The 23,371-nt window shown below is 37.5% G+C and overlaps 1 protein-coding gene across 50 annotated transcripts in view; it reads left to right on the plus strand.

The window, feature by feature from the left end:
- The window catches only part of CEP63 (centrosomal protein 63), a 46,533-nt gene that overhangs the window by 21,391 nt on the left and 1,771 nt on the right, over window positions 1-23,371 (plus strand). For 24 of the 50 annotated variants that reach the window (XM_070576095.1, XM_008512903.2, XM_070576111.1 and 21 more), the window contains 8 exons: window positions 10,537-10,770; window positions 11,017-11,156; window positions 11,972-12,109; window positions 14,671-14,785; window positions 15,667-15,864; window positions 17,222-17,308; window positions 21,542-21,747; window positions 22,535-22,814. In XM_070576095.1, coding sequence (XP_070432196.1) covers window positions 10,537-10,770; window positions 11,017-11,156; window positions 11,972-12,109; window positions 14,671-14,785; window positions 15,667-15,864; window positions 17,222-17,308; window positions 21,542-21,747; window positions 22,535-22,814 — 1,398 coding nt within the window. The remainder of the gene's footprint in view (window positions 1-10,536; window positions 10,771-11,016; window positions 11,157-11,971; window positions 12,110-14,670; window positions 14,786-15,666; window positions 15,865-17,221; window positions 17,309-21,541; window positions 21,748-22,534; window positions 22,815-23,371) is intronic. The other 26 variants (XM_070576124.1, XM_070576123.1, XM_070576122.1 and 23 more) reach the window with 2 other exon arrangements.

Below are 23,371 nucleotides of genomic sequence, written 5' to 3' on the forward strand. Positions count from 1 at the left end.
GGGTCTCTGGCTCCCTTGTTCTGTCTGTGTCTTGCTCCATCTCTGATAGCTAGGGGACCTTGGCTCGTCTGCCTGTTTGGGCACAAATACTGAGAGATTCACACTGTGCTGGTGTGCAGTCACTAAAAGCTGGATTTTTGTGGCAGAAACAGAACACTAGTAGAAACCTTTTTTTAATGAAGAACTAATGGCTTAAGCAAAAACAAAAAATAGACACCTGATTTAGGAATATTTCTTCTTAGAACATATTTTGCTTGTTTTTTTCAATTAAAAACCAAGAACATACAGGAAAGTGAACATTTGCGACCATCTATTATGTGCTGGTCAGTCTCGTTGCTTATTCTAGATGCATTTATCCAGAATATATAGTTATATGTTATCTGTTTAATTTCGTGGTAGTCCATCACTGTTGCTGGTGATCTTGCTTTTATAGAAGGAGGGAACAGACCGGATAAACAGAGAGCTGGAGGGAAGCTTGTTTTTTTTAACCATCTGCATTATTTGCTACTTTGTCTCAATAATGAGTCGGCTTTTGATCGTCCCACTGAAGTATCAGCTGGCTGATAAACTACCAAGAATGCTTCTGCTCTGAGTGCCTCCTCGCAGAATGGCAGGAGGGCCCACAGCAACCTCAAAGAAGGAATTATTTTCTAGGCTACAGCAACCTCTGGAGCCAGAGTGGGCCAATAAGATCCTGGGTGTCTTGACCAGAGTTTTTTGACCTGAATGCTAAAGTACTATACAAACATAAGTAGCTATAAGATAGTGTTGTATTCTAATTGTAGCCTTCAGATTGGCAAAAAAGAAAATTGAGTTTTAATTTTTAATTCTCGGTTATGAATCTATGAGTATGCTTGTTATTGATTGCAGATCCTTTTTTCAAATTACTATTGTGATTGTTCTGCATAATTAAAACTTCATTGTTAGTAAAAATTAAGTTATTTGCCATGGTTTAGCAAGGGCTAGAATAAGAAACCTGTAAAAGCCAACATTTGTTTTCCCTACTAAAGATGTTTGAATTATTCTTCTGGTAATTTTGTTTAATATAAAACTCTGATTTTTTAACTCAAAAAATATCACTCATAACGTATTTATCTTGATCCCTTAGCAAACTAAACAAAATGAAATATTTCTGTGATTCAGTATGTAGCAGTGCTGAGTGGTCATCATTTTTTTTTAAACTTTTAAATAAACTTCTGTATACCCATTACCTAGCATTAATATTTATCATTATTTTACCAATCTTTTTTTTTTATTCTGGTAAAAAACATTAAAATTTACCATCTTAACCATTTTAAAGAGTATAGTACAGTAATGTTAACTATATGCATATTGTTGTGTAATAGATGTCTAGAACTTTGTCACCTTGTAAAACTAAGACTCTGTACTCATTGAACAACAATTCCTTTTGCTAATCTTGTTTCAGTCTTCCCTACTTTTTATTTTTGGCGGGAATATTAGAAAGCATATCATAGACATTCTTATTTCCCAAAAGATAAGGACTGTAAAAAAAACGTAAATACATTAGACCAGTATTACATTAGCAGAATAAATAATAACTTCCTAATATAATTTAATATCCAGTCTGTTCAAATTTCCCCAGTTGTCTCAAATAGTCTTTTTTTTTTTTTGAGGAAGATTAGCCCTGAGCTAACATCTGCTGCCTATCTTCTTCTTTTTGCTGAGGAAGACTGGCCCTGAGCTAACATCCATGCCTATCTTCCTCTACTTTATATGTGGGACGCCTGCCACAGCATGGCTGGCTGAGTGGTGCCATGTCCGCAGCTGGGATCTGAATGGGGGAACCCTGGGGCCGCTGAAGTGGAACGTGTGCACTTAACCACTGGGCCACCAGGCTGGCCCCTGAAATAGTCTTTTTACAGTTGGATGTTCAAATTGGAATCCAGTCAAGGTTGACGTGTTGCATTGTGTTGATATGTGGGTCACCATTGAATAATAAAGGTAGAAAGTCTGAGAGATTGGATACATGGATATCAGCATCCACAATTCCTCAAAATTTTAAAAAATTCTTGATATAAGCTTTTTTCTTATGTATTTTTTAAATCTAAAAGTGAAGTTCAGGGGCTGGCCCTGTGGCCAAGTGGTTAAGTTCACGCACTCCGCTGCAGGTGGCCCAGTGTTTCGTTGGTTCGAATCCTGGGCATGGACATGGCACTGCTCATCAAACCACGCTGAGACAGCGTCCCACATGCCGCAACTAGAAGGACCCACAACGAAGAGTATTCAACTATGTACTGGGGGGCTTTGGGGATAAAAAGGAAAAAAATAAAATCTTTAAAAGTGAAGTTCAGAATAACTTCTCACTCTGTGAGTCCTATATTTGCTTGAGTTCTTTTCTTTTAGTCAGCTATTAAGATTACATAATACATGTTCATTTTAGAAAAATGAGAAAATGTAGATGAAATGAGAATTAAGTAAAATTACCCATAATTCCATCCTTTAGAAATTTACCATGATTAACATTTTGGTGTAAATTTCTTCTTTTTTTATGCTTATATGCAGCGTATGTTGTATTCATGTACATTTGGTAGAAAAACACAATAATATGTGTGTGTATGGGAAGGGAGGGATAGTTACAAACCTCAAATATTACCAAGAAGAGCAAAATGTTGATAATTGTTGAAGCTAAGTGATGAATATGTATAAGTTTATCGTCTTATTCTCTCTGTAAGTGTGTATATTTGAAAATTTACATAAAACAATTTTAAAAGGTAGAGTGCTTACTATGTGACAGGCACTATGCTAAGCACTTTATAATACAATATTTTATTTAATTTTCACAAGTAAAATATTTTTCTTTTTAAATATGACATGCCAACAAATGGGTAGTCATAATGATTGCATAAAAGTCCAGGCTACCATTAAATGTACCATAATTGGGGCTGGCCCCGGGGCTGAGTGGTGAAGTTCTCGCGCTCTGCTGCAGGCGGCCCAGTGTTTTGTTGGTTCGGATCCTGGGCGCGGACATGGCACTGCTCATAAAACCACCCTGAGGCAGCATCCCACATGCCACAATTAGAAGGACTCACAACGAAGAATATACAACTATGTACTGGGGGGCTTTGGGAGAAAAAGGAAAAAACTAAAAAAAATCTTTAAGAAAAAAAAAAATGTACCATAATTTATGTAACCAGTTGCTTATTGTAGAACATTTAGTTTTTCACTTTTTCACTTTTGTAATTAGTGCTTGAAAGAACATCCTTATGTAAACGTTTAGGAGTATATGTCCATTTATTTTCTTAGGAATTGGCCCGAGAAGTGAAATTGCTACATCAGAGTAGTTGTACATTCTTAGAGATTTTAAAGTTTATTATCAAAGTACTCTCCAAAAGTAGACCGATACAGACTTTCACCAGCAATATTTAAGAAAGTCCGTTTCCTCACACCTTCCCAATTTTAGGCACTATTATTTCTTTTTATTTCCCCTACTTTTAGTCTAGAAATTTTAGGCAAGAAAAATGGTATCCAGTTATTTGTTTTAATTTGCATTTCTTTCATTATGAATGAGGTTGAGCATTTTTGCATCTGCTTATGGCCATTTCCATTCTTCTGTAAATTGTTTGTGTCCTTTGCTCATTTTTCTTTTAGGATATTTATGTTTTACTATTTTGAAAGAGCTCTTCATACATTAAATATACTAACCCTTTGCTATTTTGTTGCATTTGTGTGTGTCTTCCCAGTTTACCTTAATTTTGCCTGGTAGTTTTTATGGAAATATAATTTTTTTAATAAACAATTATTTAGAATTGCTTAATTCTATTAATTTTTTCTGTAGAGTTTCTATCTTTGATGTCCTGCTATAAAGGCTGACCTAAGCCAAGATTTCTTCTAATGCTTTATAATTTTCTTTTTTATATATTTGGTCTGCAAATTATTTTGGTGTAAAGTGTTTGATAGGGATCTAAATTTGTTTTTTTCCAAATGATTATCTACGTAATTACTGACTGTTACATTTTGAGGACTTGACAGAATGATTCTAAAATTCGTATGGAAGAATAAATGAGTGGTACTAGGCAACATTTTTTAAAAGGAGAGTAAGGGGGGTATTTGTTCTATCAAATATTAAAAGGTCTTATGTTAAAAAGTACAGTTGTTAAACAATGTGGCATGGGTAGATGCAGTGACGGAACGATGGTTATGTCAGCAGAGGAAAAGGACAGGGATGGTCACTAAAACATAGGGTCGTTTCTGTTTGAAAGGCAAGGAATTGCCTGCTACTTTCTCTCTTGTCCAAATAATACAAGTGTGAAAAGGAAATTTTCAGAGAAATCTTAGAGAACATTAAGAACATTTGATAAAAATTAAAATATTAAGCCAGCACAAAGTATAAAATATTTCGTTGATAAATGGTATGTGAGAAAAGTAGAGGTTACATTATATATGTTTTCCTTTTGAAATATTTAGATCTGCTGTAGGATATTACTCAGGTTAGTTTTAAATCCACTATTCGATTATATATATATTTATATTTATTTGTAAGTATAAATATATATCATTTTTAAAGGCACCATTTTCCTGTCACAACTTATGAAGAAAAGATGATCCTAACTCAAAAGTTAATCTGTCACCTTGGTAGAATTATCACAGAGTTAATTGAATTGGCTCAGATCTACTATTTAAAGTTTATGGTGACACAGACACAACAGAGATAAGAGGGTCTTACTGGGAGCTGTACTCTTGATGAGCTCTCCAAGCTGCTACCTCGTGGAAATGCTGCAAGGCTGTGGCCTGCACTGACACCTTTGGAGTTTATGCTCTTGGGGAGCTTGGTAAAGACTGAACCCTGCAGTGGCCATGGCTTCACACTGGGATCCTTTGGAAAATTAAAGAACGCTCATCATCGCTTCATTTCACATTGTTCTCAGTAATTTCACTGTCTGGGAAAGTCATTTCCTTGAAGCACCAACGTTACAGACCACGAAGCCGGAGGAAGATTTGACTTCAGCCCCCACTCCCAGCCCCTTCCCACCTCTCACATGTTCGATGCCCGACCTTGGCTTTTGTTTCATCTCCCTGATGTAGATTGCCTTCTTAATTCTCTTTACTTTTAACCACCTCTGCTCTGTTGTCAATAGAATTCCACCCACTTCAATAGAATAGTTAGAATGCTACATGTTAGATTAATGAGAGGAAGTTCTGGTTTCTGGTTCAAAAAATTAGTGGCAGTGATTAGGGCAAAAAAAAAAAGGTTCAAAAAATGTATTAGCCTTAAAATACCTCCAATGCCAGGTATTTAAGAAAAATAATCATTATTTTATAAGTAGTATATATGGTTATTTCTGACTTTCTTAGTATTGGAAGAAGTATTCTGGAGATATTGCTGTGCAGCTCTGTCCAATAGAAATATAAGGAGAGTCACATACGTAGTTTAAATTTTTTTGGCAGTCACATTAAGAAAGTAAAAAGAAACAGGTGGAATTAGTATATTTTATTTAACCCAACATATCAAAAATATTATCATTACAGTATTTACATTTTTGTTTCTTTAATTGAGTCTTTGAAATCCAGTGTGTATTTTACACTTTGAGTACATCTTAATTCGGATTAGCCACAAGTCAGATGCTCACTAGCCACATGTGACCAGTGACTGCCATATTGGATAGCACAGGCCTAGTGTATGAATTTTAGTTACTGAAAATTTAGACTTTGTACTTGGCATGATTATGTACTTTTCACTATGCTTAAAAACACTTTGTATTTTTGTGTCACTAAAACAGTGAATCAATAAAAGAAGGCGATGTTCTTGATTCTTCAAAACCAAGAAGTTGGTTAGTTTTTAAGTGTCAAATCTAGACTCACTGGTTAAACTAGTATAACTTCAACATTGGGTTTACTCTGAGATCACAGATTTTTAACTGAAGGGTATTAAATAGCTATTGCAGCGTTAAAAAGACAATGGGAGTGTTTTGCAATTGTGTATTGTCTTTCATCCTCAGTGTCCATTGGGCAGTGGTTTTCTAGCTGTGTTCTGCCAAGCCCCAGGGCTGCTGTGCGGGTGAGGCCAGGGTTGGGGAGGTTCTGCAAGCCGAGTTTCAGCCCTTTTCTCCTTCTCACTCTCGCCCAGTCTCTTCAATTATTTATTCTGCACAGGATTCTGTATAAGATTTCCTCTTGGGGAAAAAAAGTTTATATTGTATTTTAAAAATTTGGAGACAGTTGCATGCTTGGCAGTTACTCTTGTGGATCTAAACCTATTTGATGTTCTTCTTTCTTGCTATTGTAGGAATCTGGTAAAAAAAAAAGTTTGATTTTTTACACCAGAACCTTGATCTGTAATTTATACAAACACCATTTGTCTGTCTCTTCACCTTTCTCCTCCCACCCTCTCCGTAGCTCACTGGCATTATTGACCATCTACTTTATGTGACTACAGTGTGGAATTTGGCCCTGTACTGTATATAATAAAATCGTTAAATCTGCAGCAGAGTTCCCAGAGACATTTCCACTTTAATTTCTAAAATAAAATTGTGTATCTTTACCTTTTAAAAATATTTAGAATAAGAGGAGTTTTCCTTACTCAGATGATTTGTGTCCATCTTCCGTGTGTAGGTGAAGAATAGGATGCTGGAGTAAAACTTTTGAAACCTAGGAAGTTGGGAGCTGAAAACCAGTGTGCTTAGGATGCAGAGCCTAAAAATTGTCTATGTCTGCAGGAACTATATACTACAGGTCTGTGAGACTTGCTAATTGGTTTAACCATCAGTAGATACATCATTGAAAGAAACTAATTTGAGATGCACTATATTTGGTTAAATCTTTTAGCTCAGGGAATGTCCAAAAATTGATGATGGAGCCAATCCCTCCTCCCTCCGAACACCTTTTTCTTCAAGGAACAAAATTCCACATTTCCCTTCCTCCAACTCCCCCCTCCCCAGTTTAAACATTTTGTCGTCAGGTTGAATCATCTGAATATGTATGTTTATAATGTATCTGAAACGAAATTTAGAATAATTGACCACATGCAACATCTTCTTGGGTGGGCAGAGGGGAGAATTTGACTTGCAAATTTAAGAAGTTTAGTGATTTTTAAAAAATTTTAATTTCTGAACTTTCATAAGAAATACAATAATGCATTACAGTTCCTATTTCCTATATTTTAAACAGGAGATAAATCCAGTTTTTCCATATGATGACTCCTGAGTGCAGTTAAACTTCTGCATAAGGAGATAGAATAATGCAGCTGTCTTTTCAATAGGTGGGCAGGTCTCTTCTCCTGAGGAATCCCTTTACTCTCTCAATTCCTTCTTACCCCTCTTTCCTAAGATATTTATCATATAAATGTTTTTATGACTTTTTTTTTAGAGCAGTTTTAGGTTTACAACAAAATTGAGAGGGAGGCACAGAGGTTTTCTGTGTACTCTCACATATGCACAGCCTCCCCATTATCAACATCACTCACCAGAATAGTACATTCGTTACCAAGCATGAACCTACGTTGACACATCATAATCACCCGAAGACCATAGTTTACCTTAGGGTTCACTCTTGGTGTTATACAGTCTTTGGGTTTGGGCAAATGTATAATGCTATATATTCATCATTATAACATCATACAGAGTACTTTTACTGCCCTAAAATTCCTCTGTCCTCTGCCTATTCATCTCTCCCCTGCCCCCTTCACTATAATCACTGATCTTTTTATTGTGTCTATAGTTTTGCTTTTTCTAAAATGTTTTCTAGTTGGAATCATGTATAATATAGCCTTTTCAGATTGACTTCTTTCACTTAGTAATATGTGTTTAAAGTTCCCTCATGTCTCTTCATGGCTTGATAGTTCATTTCTTTTTAGCACTAATTAATACGCCATTGTCTGGATGTACCACAGCTTGTTTATCCACTCACCTACTGGAGGACGTCTTGGTTGCTTCCAGGTTTTGGCAATTATGAATAAAACTGCTATAAACATCCATGTGCAGGTTTTTATGTGGACATATGTTTTCAGCTCCTTTGGGTAAATACCAAGAAGTGCGATTGCTGGATCGTATGGTAAGAACATGTTAAGTTTTATAAGAGAACACCAAACTGTCTTCCAAAGAGCCTCTATCATTCTGCGTTCCCACCAGCAGTGTGTGAGAGTTCCTGTTGCTCCACATCATCGCCAGAGTTTGGTGTCATTGTTTCAGATTTTGGCCATTCTAATAGGTGTATAATTGTTTTAACTTGCATTTCTCTTATGACAGAGATCATTTTTTTATATGTTTATTTGTTGTCTGTATATCTTCTTTGGTAAAATGCCTGTTCAGGTCTTTGGCCCATTTTTTAATAGGGTTGTTTGTTCTCTTATTGTCGAGTTTTACGAGCTCTTTTTTTACTTTGTGCAACAGTCCTTTATTACGTGTGTCTTTTGCAAGTATTTTCTCCCAGTCTGTGGCTTGTCTTCTCATTCTCTTGACATTGTCTTTTGCAGAGCAGAAGTTTTTAATTTTAATGAAGCTCAGTTTATCAATTATTTCTTTCCGGGATCATGTCTTTGGTGTCATATCTAGAAAGGCAAAAGGCATTGCTATACCCAAAATTATCTAGGTTTGCTCCTATGTTATCTTCCAGAAGTTTTATAGTTTTGCATTTTACATTTAAGTCTATAATCTATTTTGAGTTAATTTTTTGGAAGGTATAAGGTCTTTGTCTAGATTCATTTTTTTTTTTTTTTTTAAAGATTTTATTTTTTCCTTTTTCTCCCCAAAGCCCCCCGGTACATAGTTGTGTATTCTTCGTTGTGGGTCCTTCTAGTTGTGGCATGTGGGACGCCGCCTCAGCGTGGTTTGATGAGCAGTGCCATGTCCGCGCCCAGGATTCGAACCAACGAAACACTGGGCCGCCTGCAGCGGAGCGCGCGAACTTAACCACTCGGCCACGGGGCCAGCCCCTAGATTCATTTTTTTTTTGCATGTGGCTGTCCAGTTGTTCCAGCACCGTTTGTTGAAGAGACTGTCTGGGCTCCATTTTGTTGGCTTTGCTCTTTTGTCAAGATCAATTGACTATATTTAGAGGCGTCTATTTCTGGACTCTATTCTGTTCCATTGATCTACTTGTGTATTCTTTCACCAGTACTACACTGTCTCGATTCCTGTAGCTTTATAGCAAGTCTTGAAGCCAGGTAGTGTCAGTCATCCAAGTTTGTTCCTCTCTTTCGATATTACATTGGCTATACTGAGTCTTTTGCCTCTCTGTATAATCTTTAGAATCAGTTTGTTGATGTCCATAAAATAACTTGCAGGGATTGTGTTGAATCCATAGATCACTTTGGGAAACACTGACATCTTGACAATATTGAGTCTTCCTATCCATGAACATTGAATATCTCCCCATCTATTTAGTAGTTCTTCTTCTTCTTCTTCTTCTTCTTCTTCTTTTTAATTCTTCTTCTCCCCAAAGCCCCGCAGTACATAGTTGTATATTTTAGTTGTGGATCCTTCTAGTTGTGGCATGTGGGATGCTGCCTCAGCATGGCCTGATGAGTGGTGCCATGTCCGCACCCAGGATCTGAACCAGCGAAACCCTGGGCCACTGAAGCGGAACTTCACACTTAGCCACGGGGCCAACCCCTCGTTCTTCTTTGATTTCATTCATCAGAGTTTTGTAGTTTTTATTTATTTATTTAATTTTTTTGTGAGGAAGATTTGCCCTGAGCTAACATCCATTGCCAAACCTCCTCTTTATTTTGCTTGAGGAAGATTGGCCCTGAGATAACATTTGTGCCAGTTGTCCTTTACTTTGTGTATGTGATGCCTGCACAGCGTGGCTGATGAATGAAGTAGGTCTGCACCTGGGATCCAAACCTGCAAACCTGGGCTGCCGAAGCAGAGTGCACAGAACTTTAACCACTCAGCCGTGGGGCCAGCCCCTGTAGTTTTCTTCATATAGATCTTGTACATATTTTGTTGGATTTATCCTTAAGTATTTAAATTTTTTAAGAGTTAATGTAAATGGTATTGTGTTTTTGGTTTAAATTCCACATGTTCATTTTTGGTATATAAGAAAGTGATTGACTTTTTGTTTATTAACCTGTATCCTGCAACATTGCTATAATTGCTTATTAATTCCAAGAGGATTTTTTGTTGATTCTTTCAGATTTTCTATATAGACGATCATGTTATCTGTGAACAAAGACAGTTTTATGTCTTCCTTCCCAATCTCTATACCTTTCATTTCCTTTTCTTGCTTATTGCATTAACAAGGACATCCAGTGTGATGTTGAAAAGGAGTGGTGAGTGGGGACATCTTTGCCTTGTACCTGATCTTAGTGGGAAAGCTTTGAGTTTCTCACCATTAAGTGTGATGTTAGCTGTGTGGTTTTTGTAGATGGTCTTTATTAAGTTGAGAAAGTTCCCCTCTATTCCTAGTTTTTATCATGAGGGTTTTTTTAAAATCATGTATGGGTTATTATATTTTTTTAATGAGTGAATGCTTTATGTTTTTATAGAAGTAAAACTCAAGTTCATTGTAGTCTTCCTTATTCATTGGTTATTCTTTTATCATTTCACTTTTACCTATTGATAATCTGTGTGTTTCTAGGCTCAGCTGGCCAATAGGAAACAGAAGTTAGAGTCTGTGGAGCTGTCCAGCCAGTCGGAAATTCAGCACCTGAGCAGCAAGCTGGAGCGGGCCAACGACACTATCTGTGCCAATGAGTTGGAAATAGAGCGCCTCACCATGAGGATCAATGACTTGGTTGGAACTAACATGACTGTTATGCAACAGCAGCAGCAAAAAGAAGAAAAGTTGAGGGAATCTGAAAAACTGTTAGCGGTGTGTTTTAAAATTACTATAATTGGGGAAATGTGTGTATGCATGTTTCAAGAGAAAATAATTAACTTAGAATTAGGTTCTAAAATCTATTGTTTCTTCCCTACCTTGTGGCCAATGGATCAGAGATTGATAGCCTTATTAATATTGTGTCTGCTGTCTAACTTAGAGTCTGACTCCCTGGCTTCCTTTTCTCATGAAATAGAAAAATTGTAATAACATCCGACTTTTTTCCTGAGTATTTTGCAGGTTCTGCAAGAAGAACAGAGAGAATTGAAGGCAACTCTTCAGTCTCAAGAAAATTTCATCCTTGAAGAAAGAATGGAGAAGGAGAAGCTACAAGCAAAATTAAAAGCAACTGACACTGAACATACACTAGAGGCCATAAGGTATATTTAATTGGAAATCTTAGCCACTTGGTGGTTTGGCATTGAGCACCAGTTTTAATATTGCATATTCATAATTTTGTGTTTCATCATATTATGGGGTTTTCTTTTACAGTTTTAATTTCTGAGTTAAATTTTTATAGTGTTAAAAAAAATTTTGTGTTTAGTTTTTTCTACCTCCAGTTTGGATCTCTAACCAAGAGACTCTGATGTTTAGAAAGTTAAAAACCCCTTGGTCAATCCATATCCTTGGTGAAACTCCAAATGTGAAAGAAATTGTAGTCCACATCTCCTAGAGGCCTCCCTGCCTTGGGAGAATAGGTCATGATTAGTAGCTACTTATCATCAATGTCATCAATAAGCAGCTTTTGAGATAACCCTTGTAAAAAAATTCCTAAAACTAATTTTATTTCTATATGTGAATTATTGCTGTGAGGTTTGTGGTGGAAAGTAGGAGAAGGAGCTGTGTTCTTTTCACTTGATTTAAGTCTGCTGCACATTTCTCTTCTTGCCAGAACTCTCCTGTAACTTTTTAGTTTCTTTGACTCAAGGTATCAAGTGTCAAGAAGTGATTTTTGTCCTTTTGTCTTTTTCCCTTGAAAAAGAGGCTAAATTACAGTTAAATAAGGAGTAAACTGCTGCTGACTTTTTCGAGAAGCATCATCTCTTGCCTCTTTACTCTTTTCGTAAAGCAGGAGACAAACTGAAGAGTTCCAAAGAGTTTCATTACCAAGAACACTTGGAAAATATGAAGGTGTTGCGCATTATTGTTGTTTGCAAAGATAAAGGGCCTTTAACAGTCCTGTGTCCTTTCACAGGTCACTGGAGGAGGCTCAGGCAGAAAGGAGGTACAGCTCTCAAGGGCAGGGGGGCTTAGACAACGTGCTCTCCCAGCTGGATCTTACCCATACGAGTGAAGAAATTCTGCAGGCAGAGGTGACTCGTCTGGAAGGCAGGTAGATAATTATATACACTTTTTCAAAAATGTTCAAGTTTAAAAAATGATTTTTTGTCAGCATATTGATAAAGTAAACTAATATAGTAGTTTTACTGAAAAAGTAAGTTTTTTTCTCTGGTGTCCACAAATGGCCTAACTTCTTATTTCATTGAGAAAACAGAAGCAATTAAAGAAGAACTTCCTAATCTTTTTCCCACCAAATCGACCAGGCCGCCTGCGTCTGTGCTCATAATTGGCTACAGTGGATGCACTGGTGGATGCTGTGTCTGTGCTCCTGCGACTCCACTTGTGTACTGTTTCTACAGTTTTTCTTTCTTCTTTTATGTCATAAACTTCTTTCTTCCTGCTAAATCATTTCCAGTGGTATAAAATATGCTTTAATATTTCTCATCTTGGGAAAAATATTAAAACTTTCCTTTAATCTTATATCCCCATCAAGTTACTTCCATATTTCTCTGCTCTCCTTCAAAACCAAATTCTTCTAAAGAGTCGCCTATACTGACCATCTCTACTTCACCTCTGCCTGCGTGGCACTGCCTCCATCAGGCTTTCCTGTCTACCAACCGCCCCCCTGGAGCTGCTCTCGGCCAGGTCACATGGGACACATGGTGCACCTTCCTTTTGCTTGAGTGCTGTTGATATTTCCTTGGGCGTTAACTGAATCCTGGCTTATGCTCTACCATGCTCAGCTCACTTGTATTGCTGTCATACTTGTGAACATCTTTTGTTTTTCATACCTCTAAACTTTTTGACTAGGCAGAGTTTGATATTTTGTTTTGAACATGAATCATGATTATTTGTACACTAACATTCCTGTAAAATGTAAAAGATGAAATACATAAACTATTGGTCTTTAGACAAAGAACAAAAAAATTGCCGTTTTACCCTTTTAAAAGTTTATCTTTAAGCAATACATTTTTTATTTTTACTTTTCTTTCTGTTTTTGGAAACCACTAAATATTTTCTGTACATATGAAATATACATGCATACACATAGATACACAGTTTTTGCTTTATTTCTTTTTCACTTTGGGATACTTAAGATATTCTTGGTTATCATTATTGAGATATACACGCACACTTTAGATTGAGTAAAATGAAGTTTATTATTCCTTTTTGACATTAGAACCTAAAATTTACATTTTTATTATAGATTTTCCACTGATTGGCTTTTTAGTAATCTTTTACTGTGCTCTCATCAGGCTCGGAAAACATCTCTTGTTTCTGATTTCCAGTGTGACCTTGGACACTGTAGCCTCCCTAGGCCCCCATTTTCCCATCTGTCCATAGGACAAGATTATCTCGGATTTTTCTTTTCTCTACCTTAGAGTTTGACACATCGGTAATCACATAGTAAGTGCCAAATAAATGAGCATTCTAGGATTTTTAGAAATAGGTAAAATTGGAAGAAATACATACAAACACCAGTGTTCAATATAAAACAATGACTTTAAAAAATTATTCCTTTGTATCAAAATGCAGGTAGAAAATGTACCCTTTTAGACAGTTTGTGGTGTTCAGTTTGAACAAAGTATTCCTTAAAACAAGAACTGGAGGAATTTAAGTGATTGTGTTTGTGCTGTGTTGCGAAGATGGTGTTTTTAGTGATAGCTTCTCTGGTAAGCTGACTGTGTGGTTGAAACAGTCTAGGTGGTTATTAAGCATTTATTGAGCGATCTAGAACCAGAGGATGCAGGAGCTGAGGGAATGATGGACAAGGTTGGAGGGAGATAAGAAGGGAAACACATTATTTTAATCATAGAATTTGTAGTTTGAGAGACAAAATATATACATTAAAGGGCCTGAAAGCAATTTAAAGTAGAAAATTCTAGAAAATTTCTACATTCAAGCTATAAAAATTAAAAATAAACTGTATTGAAGGTGATTAGGGGAGTGAGGGTGGGGTAGCTCTGTCAGGTGAATGCTGGTCTGATTCTTGAAAGGGTGTTGACCATCCATTGCCCGCTGGGAGGGGAAGGTGCTTTGTGGTCAAGGGGGTGGTGTATGAAGAGACGACATCAGGCATAGCAAATGGCACATGGCAGACAGTAAAGCCTATCGATTTAGAACCAAAAGGTTTTATTAATAGAAATGAGCAGTGAGATAAGACAAGTGTGGTGCCCCAGAGGTTCTTCTATCTGATGAGAGATTGATTCTTAAATAAGGGTGACAAGTTGGAAACTCTTTAAAGAAGATTATTCTGGCAGCTGTGTGTAGGATGGAATTGTAATTAAGTGTAGTGAAGATTGGGATTATGATGGCAGCTTCTGTACAAGTAGAGAGAAAAAATTAGCTAAATTGCTGTAATCTTCAGAATTTTGTAACCAGTTAAATTTTAAAGGGAAGGAAAGACTATTGGTAAACACAGAAATCAAAAGTATCGTCAAAATTTGAATAGATTTAGCTTCCTCTAATAAGAAAGTTGGAAACGAGCTTTAATTTGGAGTGAGAGGTGAGGTTTAAGATATTTCTTGGACATCAAGAAGATAGGTTAGATAATTCCATTTGTGGCTTTCAGTGTTTTTCTTTTAAGTATGTTGTCTTATTTTTTTCGTACAGCTTGGAATCTGTGAGTACAACATGTAAACAGCTGAGCCAAGAGCTAATGGAAAAATATGAAGAATTGAAGAAGATGGAAGTGTATAACAATGAGTACAGGGCAGAGATCAAGAAGGTAAAAATTGGCATGCCTGGGATCACAAAATTGTGTGTATTTATGGACTGAGCTGTGGGCTGGAAGGTTATAGGTGTTATATCTAAGGAGAGAAGTGTGTAGTCCAAAGGGCCACTTGATACTCAGGAGTAGACGAGCACCTGGAATGTGTCTAGGGAAAGTGTCTTTCTTTGTCATCCTCAGGGATGCCATGTAAATATTTTCAAGATAATTGAATCCTGCCCCCTTTGAAAACTCTAAAACTTTATTTTAAACGTGTTTTAAGGAAACGCTTTCTAAAAGGTGTACATTTTCTTGCTTGCAAAAAGATGTTTTATATGAGCTATCATTGACTAAAGATGGTTATGGATATGTATTCTCTTCTGTGCTGTGGTCTAGTTAATACCGTCATTGACTGTTGAGGTTTACAGAGCTGTTTGTCTCTACGTTATGGGCCCTCACTGTCCTGTGTGCGGACTCGTATTTTTTTATCTCTTCTTTGAGATTACTCTAGCCCCTTTCTTCTCCTCATCTTTCTCTTATCTTCTGTGGACCAGGAAACCATATAAGCAAAATTTTTAGCTTTGCAACTAAAAAAAGTATGAAAATCACTGGTGCTGTCCTCTAAATAATGTGTCCATGGACTTTGATGCTGGCTCTCAGCATTTGGATAACGCATCTCTCCCTGACGTGAGATCTAATAAATGATTGTGGGTATAAACACCTGACCTTCAGCACAGATATGCAGCTTGGTAGATTGATAGTTTCCTGCATATTTAATCTAGGAAAAGATTCATGTCTGAGGTAAGGTAAAAATTACCTTATTATTTTAACTATTAATATATTTTCTTATCTAATGCTTTCTCATAATTTTTCATGCTTTCCTTTCTGTTTCTTTGTAGTTGAAAGATCAGATTTTACAGACTGAACAAAGTTACAGTTCTGCTCTAGAAGGAATGAAGTTGGAAATCTCCCAACTCACTCGGGAGTTACATCAGCGAGATATCACTATTGCCTCCACCAAAAGTTCTTCCTCCGACATGGAAAAGCGACTCAAAGCAGAGATACAAAAGGCGGAAGAAAAAGCCGTAGAGCGTGAGGTGACGCTTGAACAAAAACTCTTCTTATTTAAAGTTTGTTTCTGAAGATTGAGTTTATTAAAAATATAATTTCCACAGTATTTAATTAGACACCTGCTTCGGGTGAGAGTATGCTGGTGAACAAGCATTCTAGTGAGGCTTGGTGGGGAGGTGAGAGTGGATACAGACATGTAGAGAGACTGTTTCTGTGATGTGTGGTGACAGACTAGAGTTCCAGGGGCAAGTGGCAGGGCTGAGACAGGAAAGCAGGGACCAGCTCCTGAGGGGCCCTGTCAGCCACATAGAGGAGTTTAGTGTTGTCCTGAAGTCAGTAGAGAATGGCTTTAAGCGGGATAAAAGGTCTCTGTCGTCATCACATGGGGAAGAAGCAAGGGCACAGAGACCACTCAGCGCTATTTCACCAATAAGATGGTGGCCTGAGTGGGGGGCAAGGGTGGTAGAGGGAAAGGGATGAATTCTGGAGATATTTGACTGGTAAAATTGACTGGGCTTTGTATTTGGTTGGATGGAGAGCAGGAGTTGCACAGAATTAGGAAAAGATGTCACTCAATTCCAACTCGGGCAACTAAGTGGAAAGTGATGCTCTTTAGTGCAATAGAGAAAAGGTAGGGAGGTTTGGGGAGAATGCTGAATTTGTATGAAAAGTACAGAAAATAGGGAAGCCAGTGGAGGGCACCTTGGTTTGGCACATTTGATTTGAGATAAAGGCTGGATTTTCATATGGAAATATCTAATATTCAGTTCCACAGATGGCCTGGGGTGCAAGATTGAAATCAGAGTTGGATTGAGCTGGAAGTCTGCATGAAACTGGCATTTGAAACAGCCCGAGGGACTTAGAGATTCTGAGGAGAAAGCATAGAGTGTGAAGAGCAGAGACTTGAACCAAACTTAGGATACTACTCATTTAGGGTAAAAAAGGGTTAGAGTGGAGCTAAAAAAAGAAAAAGTAGCAGTAAGGAAGGAAATGACATAGTTTTCAGTGAGGAAGCAGGAAGCCAAGAAGGCAGGAATCTTTTTAAGTAGGACTGGTCAAGCAAAAAAGCTAAGGAGAATGAGGACTGAAACAAATTAATATACTGTGAAAGGAGTGCAATACATGATGTTGGAGGTAGAAGCCAAATTAGAGGATTGCGGTTTGGGATTTACCAGTGAACTGATTCATCCTCTTAGAGTATTTTAATTACGTGTCTGTTAATTCATCTCGAAACACCTTTTTAAAAAATATTTTCAGAAAATATTTATGTATATATCAATGAAGAATGTAACTTTGCTTACTGAAAATTACATGCAGAAAGATTTTTGTAAGATGCATTTGATTTGTTATGTTTTTGTTTGTTTTCTGCTTTTCCCTTCTCAGGAGATTTTGGATCAGCTGGAGTCACTCAAGTTGGAAAATCGTCATCTTTCTGAAATGGTGATGAAATTGAAATTGGGTTTACATGAGGTACATAAATAGAAACTTAAGTTTTTCTACTATCTAAGCCTTTAAACAGATCTCTTTGTAAATACTCATATTGTAAAGAGAGAATTAAGATCAAACTATGGAATGATCCTTTGCAGAAACTTTCTCAAAAAAAAGAAGTCAAGACAATGATAGAAATGAACAAAATATGAATCTCCACTCCAGCAATTGGAAGATATTTTTTATGTTGTGTATGTGATAAAATACATGTACAGTCTGTGTTCTTAATAGGGAGAATGTATTTAAAGGGCTTAGCACAGTGCCTGGCATTTATTAGTGTGCAATAAATGTTAGAAGCTGTTATTATTATTGTAATTATTATGTTCACAATATCTTTTCATTATAAAGTATATCATCTTTTAAATAATTCAGTTTTAATTATATTTATACAAGATATAATTCATTTAATCAAATATTCTAGAATCTCTTATGTTCAAAGTATTTTAGTAGACTGTACACAAGAAAGAATAAGATAGGATTATTGCCTTTAAGAGATTGAAAGTAATCCAGCAGGGAAGATGAGAAATGTGGACAAACTCCTGTGAAACCAGAGAGAGTGTGAGTAGCTAACAGTGAATCAAAGAGTGCTGATGCTCTTTTAACTATTTTTTTATAAAATTTTTATAATTTGCAAAATGTTCCATCTATTCTGAGCCATCTTTTCTTGATGTAGGTCAAATGCCCAAAGATTGTAGAAATTCTTTTTTTCTGTACTTCCAGAGAGTATGTGCCTCTGAAGATGCATAGTTACACAATGCCCCTATTTGCTCCCAAGTAGTTCTGAGTTCCTAACTATAGATTATGGGGGCTGGGGTGGGAGAAAGTGCAAATGCTAGATGAATACTTTATTTCAACTAAAAGAGAATATGGGGCATGACTTTTATAATCTTTTGGGAAGGTAAGATTCTCTTAGCATCATGAAACCATAAAGAATTTTACAACATAAAAATGTAAAATTTCTGGATGGAAAAAGACCCCATAAAAAAAGACTTAAGAGACTAGGGGAAAACAATCTCTAAACAGACAAAAGATTATTATAAAATATTAGTATATGGGGAATTCCTACAAAGATAGTAAAAAGGTAATTCAGTAGAAAAATGGGCAAAGGACATAAGGAGATAATTCATAGAAGTAATACAAAAATCCAGTAAACAAGGAAAGCTGCTCAACCTCCCTAATAATCAAAACAAAATAAACATTCTTTTGCTAATTAGATTGACAATGATTTTTGAAAACTAATGTAGCCAGTGCTGGCACGGTTATAGGGAAACAGCCTCGCTCATGTTCTGTTGATGAGAAAGTGAACTGATAGAGCCTTTCTAGAGGACAGTTTAGCAATATCCATCAAACTTGTAAATATGTTTAGTCTATAATCTCCTGAGTCGTGTGCGTTTCTGATTTTGATAGTCATTGCTGAGTAGTTCTCCAGAAAGCCATGTTAGTTTGCATTCCCGAAGAACCCTTCCTATAGGAGCAAATGGGCAAAAATGGTCATTTCATTGCTGTTTGCAATAGCCAAAATTTTGAAATAAACTAAATGTTAATCTGTAGAGGGATGATTAATTTGTGGCTCTCTATAATATGAAATATTATGCTGTCATTTAAGGTGGCAGATGAAAATATGCATCTAATCTTGCTCTCTCCCCAGATCCTCTAAAACTGTAATGAGAGGATTTTTTAAAAAGCACAAACCTAGAAGGATGGAAAAAATAGGAGGGGAGACAACAGCTAAACGTTTTGTAAGGGCGGGAGATGATGGATGGATGGAGGGAGGGAGGGTGGGAGGGAAGGAAAATGACTTTATATGCCCTGATAAAGCTAATAGTAAACCGGTAGTGGAGAAAGCCAAGAACCAATCTGATTTACACCACAGAATCTTCAAAAGGCTTAGGATTCATCAATACCTGATTGAGAGGATCTTACAGAGTGATTACCCATTCATATTTAAGAGTTGGGACCTCTCAGGGGCACTTAAGCCAGACTATGTTCAGAGATTCCATTTAGCTTAATTTCTTCTGAAACCTCCATCTAACAGTGGTTTTACTGTCCTTTCCTTACACAGCCAGATGTGTGCTTGCTATACAGTTTCTATATTATCTTTCACATTCATTTATCTGTAATTGTTATTAATAAAATAATAAATCCGAGAAAATTTTTAAAGATGCCTGGCAAAGGCAAGCATTATCTTTTTTACAAAAGTGTATTTAGTGACATCAGACATCAAACTCTGGCTGATGAAAATCCTGTCAGCAGTTTAAACTTCCTCTGGTCTTGAAGTTACACACTGTGTGAACATGTTGCATATATTAAGAATAATTATTAGAAAGTAACTTTTTGGGGGCCGACCCGGTGGTGCAGCAGTTAAGTTCACCCGTTCCACTTCTGAGTGGCCCGGGGTTCTCTGGTTCGGATCGCCGGTGCGGACATGGCACCGCTTGGCACACCATGCTGTGGTAGGCATCCCACATATACAGTAGAGGAAGATGGGCACAGATGTTAGCTCAGGGCCAGGCTTCCTCAGCAAAAAGAGGAGGACTGGCAGTAGTTAGCTCAGGGCTAATCTTCCTCAAAAAAACAAAACAAAAAGAAAGTAACTTTTTGCATTTTACCACCTAGGAAGGTAGAATACCTTTACAAATGAATGTTTGGGTTAAATAACTATTTTAATAAAATTAATTATCTTAATAATAAAAGCAATAGCTCTGATAACACAAATTATTTACCACATTTAAAAAATTGACAGTAGTCTACAGCTTAACTCCTATGTCCTGCAAATTTTTTCTTTTTGAGATTTTATTTGGCATTGACAACTTACTAAAAAATTTTGTAGCTTATTGTCACTACAGGTACACAGATAGCTAAAAGTTGTATTTGAAAGTTTATGTTTTTGTTAGATAAGTTCTCTTTGTCAAACCACCCCTTTTTTTTTGGAGGAAGATTAGCCCTGAGCTAACATCCACTGGCAATCCTCCTCTTTCCACTGAGGAAGACTGGCCCTTAGCTAACATCTGTGACCATCTTCCTCTACTTTATGTATGGGACTCCTGCCACAGCATGGCTTGATAAGCAGTGCGTAGGTCTGCACCAGGGATCTAAACTGGTGAACCCCAGGCTGCCGAAGCAGAGTGTGCAAACTTAACCACTGCTCCACGGGACTGGCCACTTTTTATTTATTTATTTTGTGAGGAAGATTGGCCCTGAGCTAACATCTATTGCCAATCTTCCTCTTTTTGCCTGAGGGAGATTGTTGCTGAGGTAACATCTGTGCCAATCTTCCTCCATTTTATGTGGGATGCCACCACTGTGTGGCTTGATGAGCAGTGCAAAGTCCACGCCCGGGATCTAAACCTGCAAACCCTAGGCTGCTGAAGCGGAGTGTGTGAACTTAACCACTACACCACCTCAAACCACTCTTGACCCACTTATTTTCAGAAAATTCTTTATAGAAAAGACCAAACTAAATATCATGTTAAACTCAATAGAAGATTACTGTAATCTCTCAGAATGCTAATAAAAATATTTTGATATTAGAAAAAAATGGTCCAGACTACTGTTTTTTCAAATACTGTATTACCAGGAAACACCTAGAATTGAAGAGCAATAGAATTTATGATGACAGAACCCAGACCAGAGCAGAGTAGTAATTCCCACTTTATACTTGAATGCTGCCTTATCATGTCCAAATTTACTTCACACACGAGAATAGCTGCCAACGGTATGTATAAGTATTTAAGACCAGAGAGTACTTATTTAGAAGTTGTCCCTGCCAGCCAGAGTTCCTTTTCAGAACCTTTTGTTGAAATTTCTGTCTTTGGACTAAGTCTCTCGATTTTCTTCCACAGGTGTTCTGGGGCTCTTCAACCTTCTCTTTCTTGCAGAACTGGTGGCTGCTATTTTCTTTCTTTTTCCCTGTTTCTGATTCTCACTGTAGCTTTCCTCCGTTCTAGTTCCAGCCTTCCTCCAGCTCCTTGGATATTCCATTGCTCATCGAGAAAGCCCATTGTGCTTCTAACTCCCCACCCCGTTTACTATAAGGAACAGTACCCTTTTCCTCTCTTAGTCTTAAGAGGGCCAAAAACAAATCTTCATTTTTTCCAAAGTCAAGCCATAGATGAACTAATTACAAGTAAAAACAATGTGATTTTCCACCAGCAATATCACAGATCACAAGTATTCTTATACAAATTAAGTGACTCAAATATTCTTTTTTATTAGGCAAAAGAGATTTCACTAGCAGACCTCCAGGAGAACTATATTGAGGCCTTAAATAAATTAGTGTCTGAAAATCAACACCTACAGAAAGATTTGATGGATACCAAATCTAAGCTGGAGATTTCTACTCAGATGTGCAGGAAAAACCATGACAGGATCTTTAAACCAACACACAGCAGAGCACCTGAGTTCAAGAATACAGAGTTCAAGTACAATTTCTTCACAGTTTATTTAAAATGTCTCATTGTAATATAATTCTCATTTCTTTGAGAATAATTTCTGACTCACAGAGATTAAGTCTTCCTCAGAGGACTCTGTGTTAATTCTGAGGTACAGTGTGCACAAGTAAACTACTTTAACCTGCTACTCCCAGGGTAACGAGTGAAGGGGGTTATGTAGCACTTTGATTCAAGCTTTGGTCGTAGACGCTCAGGATGTAGGTGTAAGCAACATCCTTATCCTCTGAGCCTTTTCATGCTGCCTCCCACCTCCCCAACCCCACTTGCTCTATAAGAAGTAAAAGTTGGCTTTTTATAAGAAGCTTCTTTTGTATCTTTGGGCAATTAATTATAGGCTGTTACCCTAAGAAGTCAGCATTCAATGAAAAACCGCCCAGCTTCAGCTCTTACTATATGGTTTATATGTTCTCCTACCCAAAGCCTTTGCTGACGCCCTCACCTCCACCCCACATGAGGGTAGGTGCCTTCTGAGCACAGTGCTGCCCCTGCCCGAGCACTGACCACACTGGACTACTCTGGCGGCTCGTCTGCCTTGCTGTGTTGTAAGTGTGTGAGGGCCGAGGGCTGGCAGCGGGATTGGATATTTGGGGCCTGAATCAATGAAAGAACATCTGGTCTGAGTGTGCGGCTCGTTTTGTAAATTACAACCTCACTAGTTAGCCTCTTCGGTTATTTTAAGAGAACTTCTTACAACACTTCTGTTTTCAAAGAGAAAAGTTGCTACAATGTTTGTTTTGTTTTCTAATCTGCTATCCAGGCCAACCCATGGCCAGCACAGACATGATGGAATACAGACTGACCACTACAAAACAGGTCTTCATTCTCCGGGAGATCAAGTGTCGGATAGTACAGAGCTCATGTCCAGGGTCCTCAGCCCCCTGAGTGCTCAGAGCAGCCCTTACAGCTCCACCATCTCTCTGCCTTCTAACTTTCTGTGTAAAACTCAGTCTTTGCCTTCAGTGCTAGAAGGAAACGAAGCCAGTTTTTCTGACACTGTCTCTGAGAGTATAAATGACCAAGAAGAGTTTATATCTTCGGTATGGAAACTTTCTGATCTTACTAGTTTATTAAGTTTATTTAGTTTGATTTTACTTTTTATTTTAAGGGTGAGGAGGATGATGGGTTTTATTTTTCCTTCCTGGTTCTCTGTCTTAAGTCACCTGTGTTATTCTCATGTATTTCTGTCTTATGGTTTTGCTTGAGAAGACGCATTCAGCCACGATTACTTTTCAAAATACGTCTTAGTTCTGAAATATGTTATAGGCATTCATTTGTTTTTAACCCTAATTGGAAATTCCCTTCCTGCCTTTTTCAGAGAGGGTCCATTTTGTGTTGGAATAGGGGGTTCGAGGGCTATCTCTGGATGCCAAGATAGTCCTGAGGCCTAGATAGTGAAGGAGGAAAAGAGGAACCGTTGGAAGGAAAAGGGGATGGGTGGGGTGGAGGAAGGAGTTGCATCTGACATGTCCAGACCATGGATTCGGTGCCACACAGTGGTGGGCCTCATGGCAGAGGCAGCCATTTGACACTGCACTGGCCCCTTGTCCTTGCACCTGCTCTGCAGCCTCCGCCATCTTTTTTGCCTGCTGTTCCG

The sequence above is a fragment of the Equus przewalskii genome, chromosome 15, assembly GCF_037783145.1.
Source record: "Equus przewalskii isolate Varuska chromosome 15, EquPr2, whole genome shotgun sequence".
NCBI classification, from domain to species: domain Eukaryota; kingdom Metazoa; phylum Chordata; class Mammalia; order Perissodactyla; family Equidae; genus Equus; species Equus przewalskii.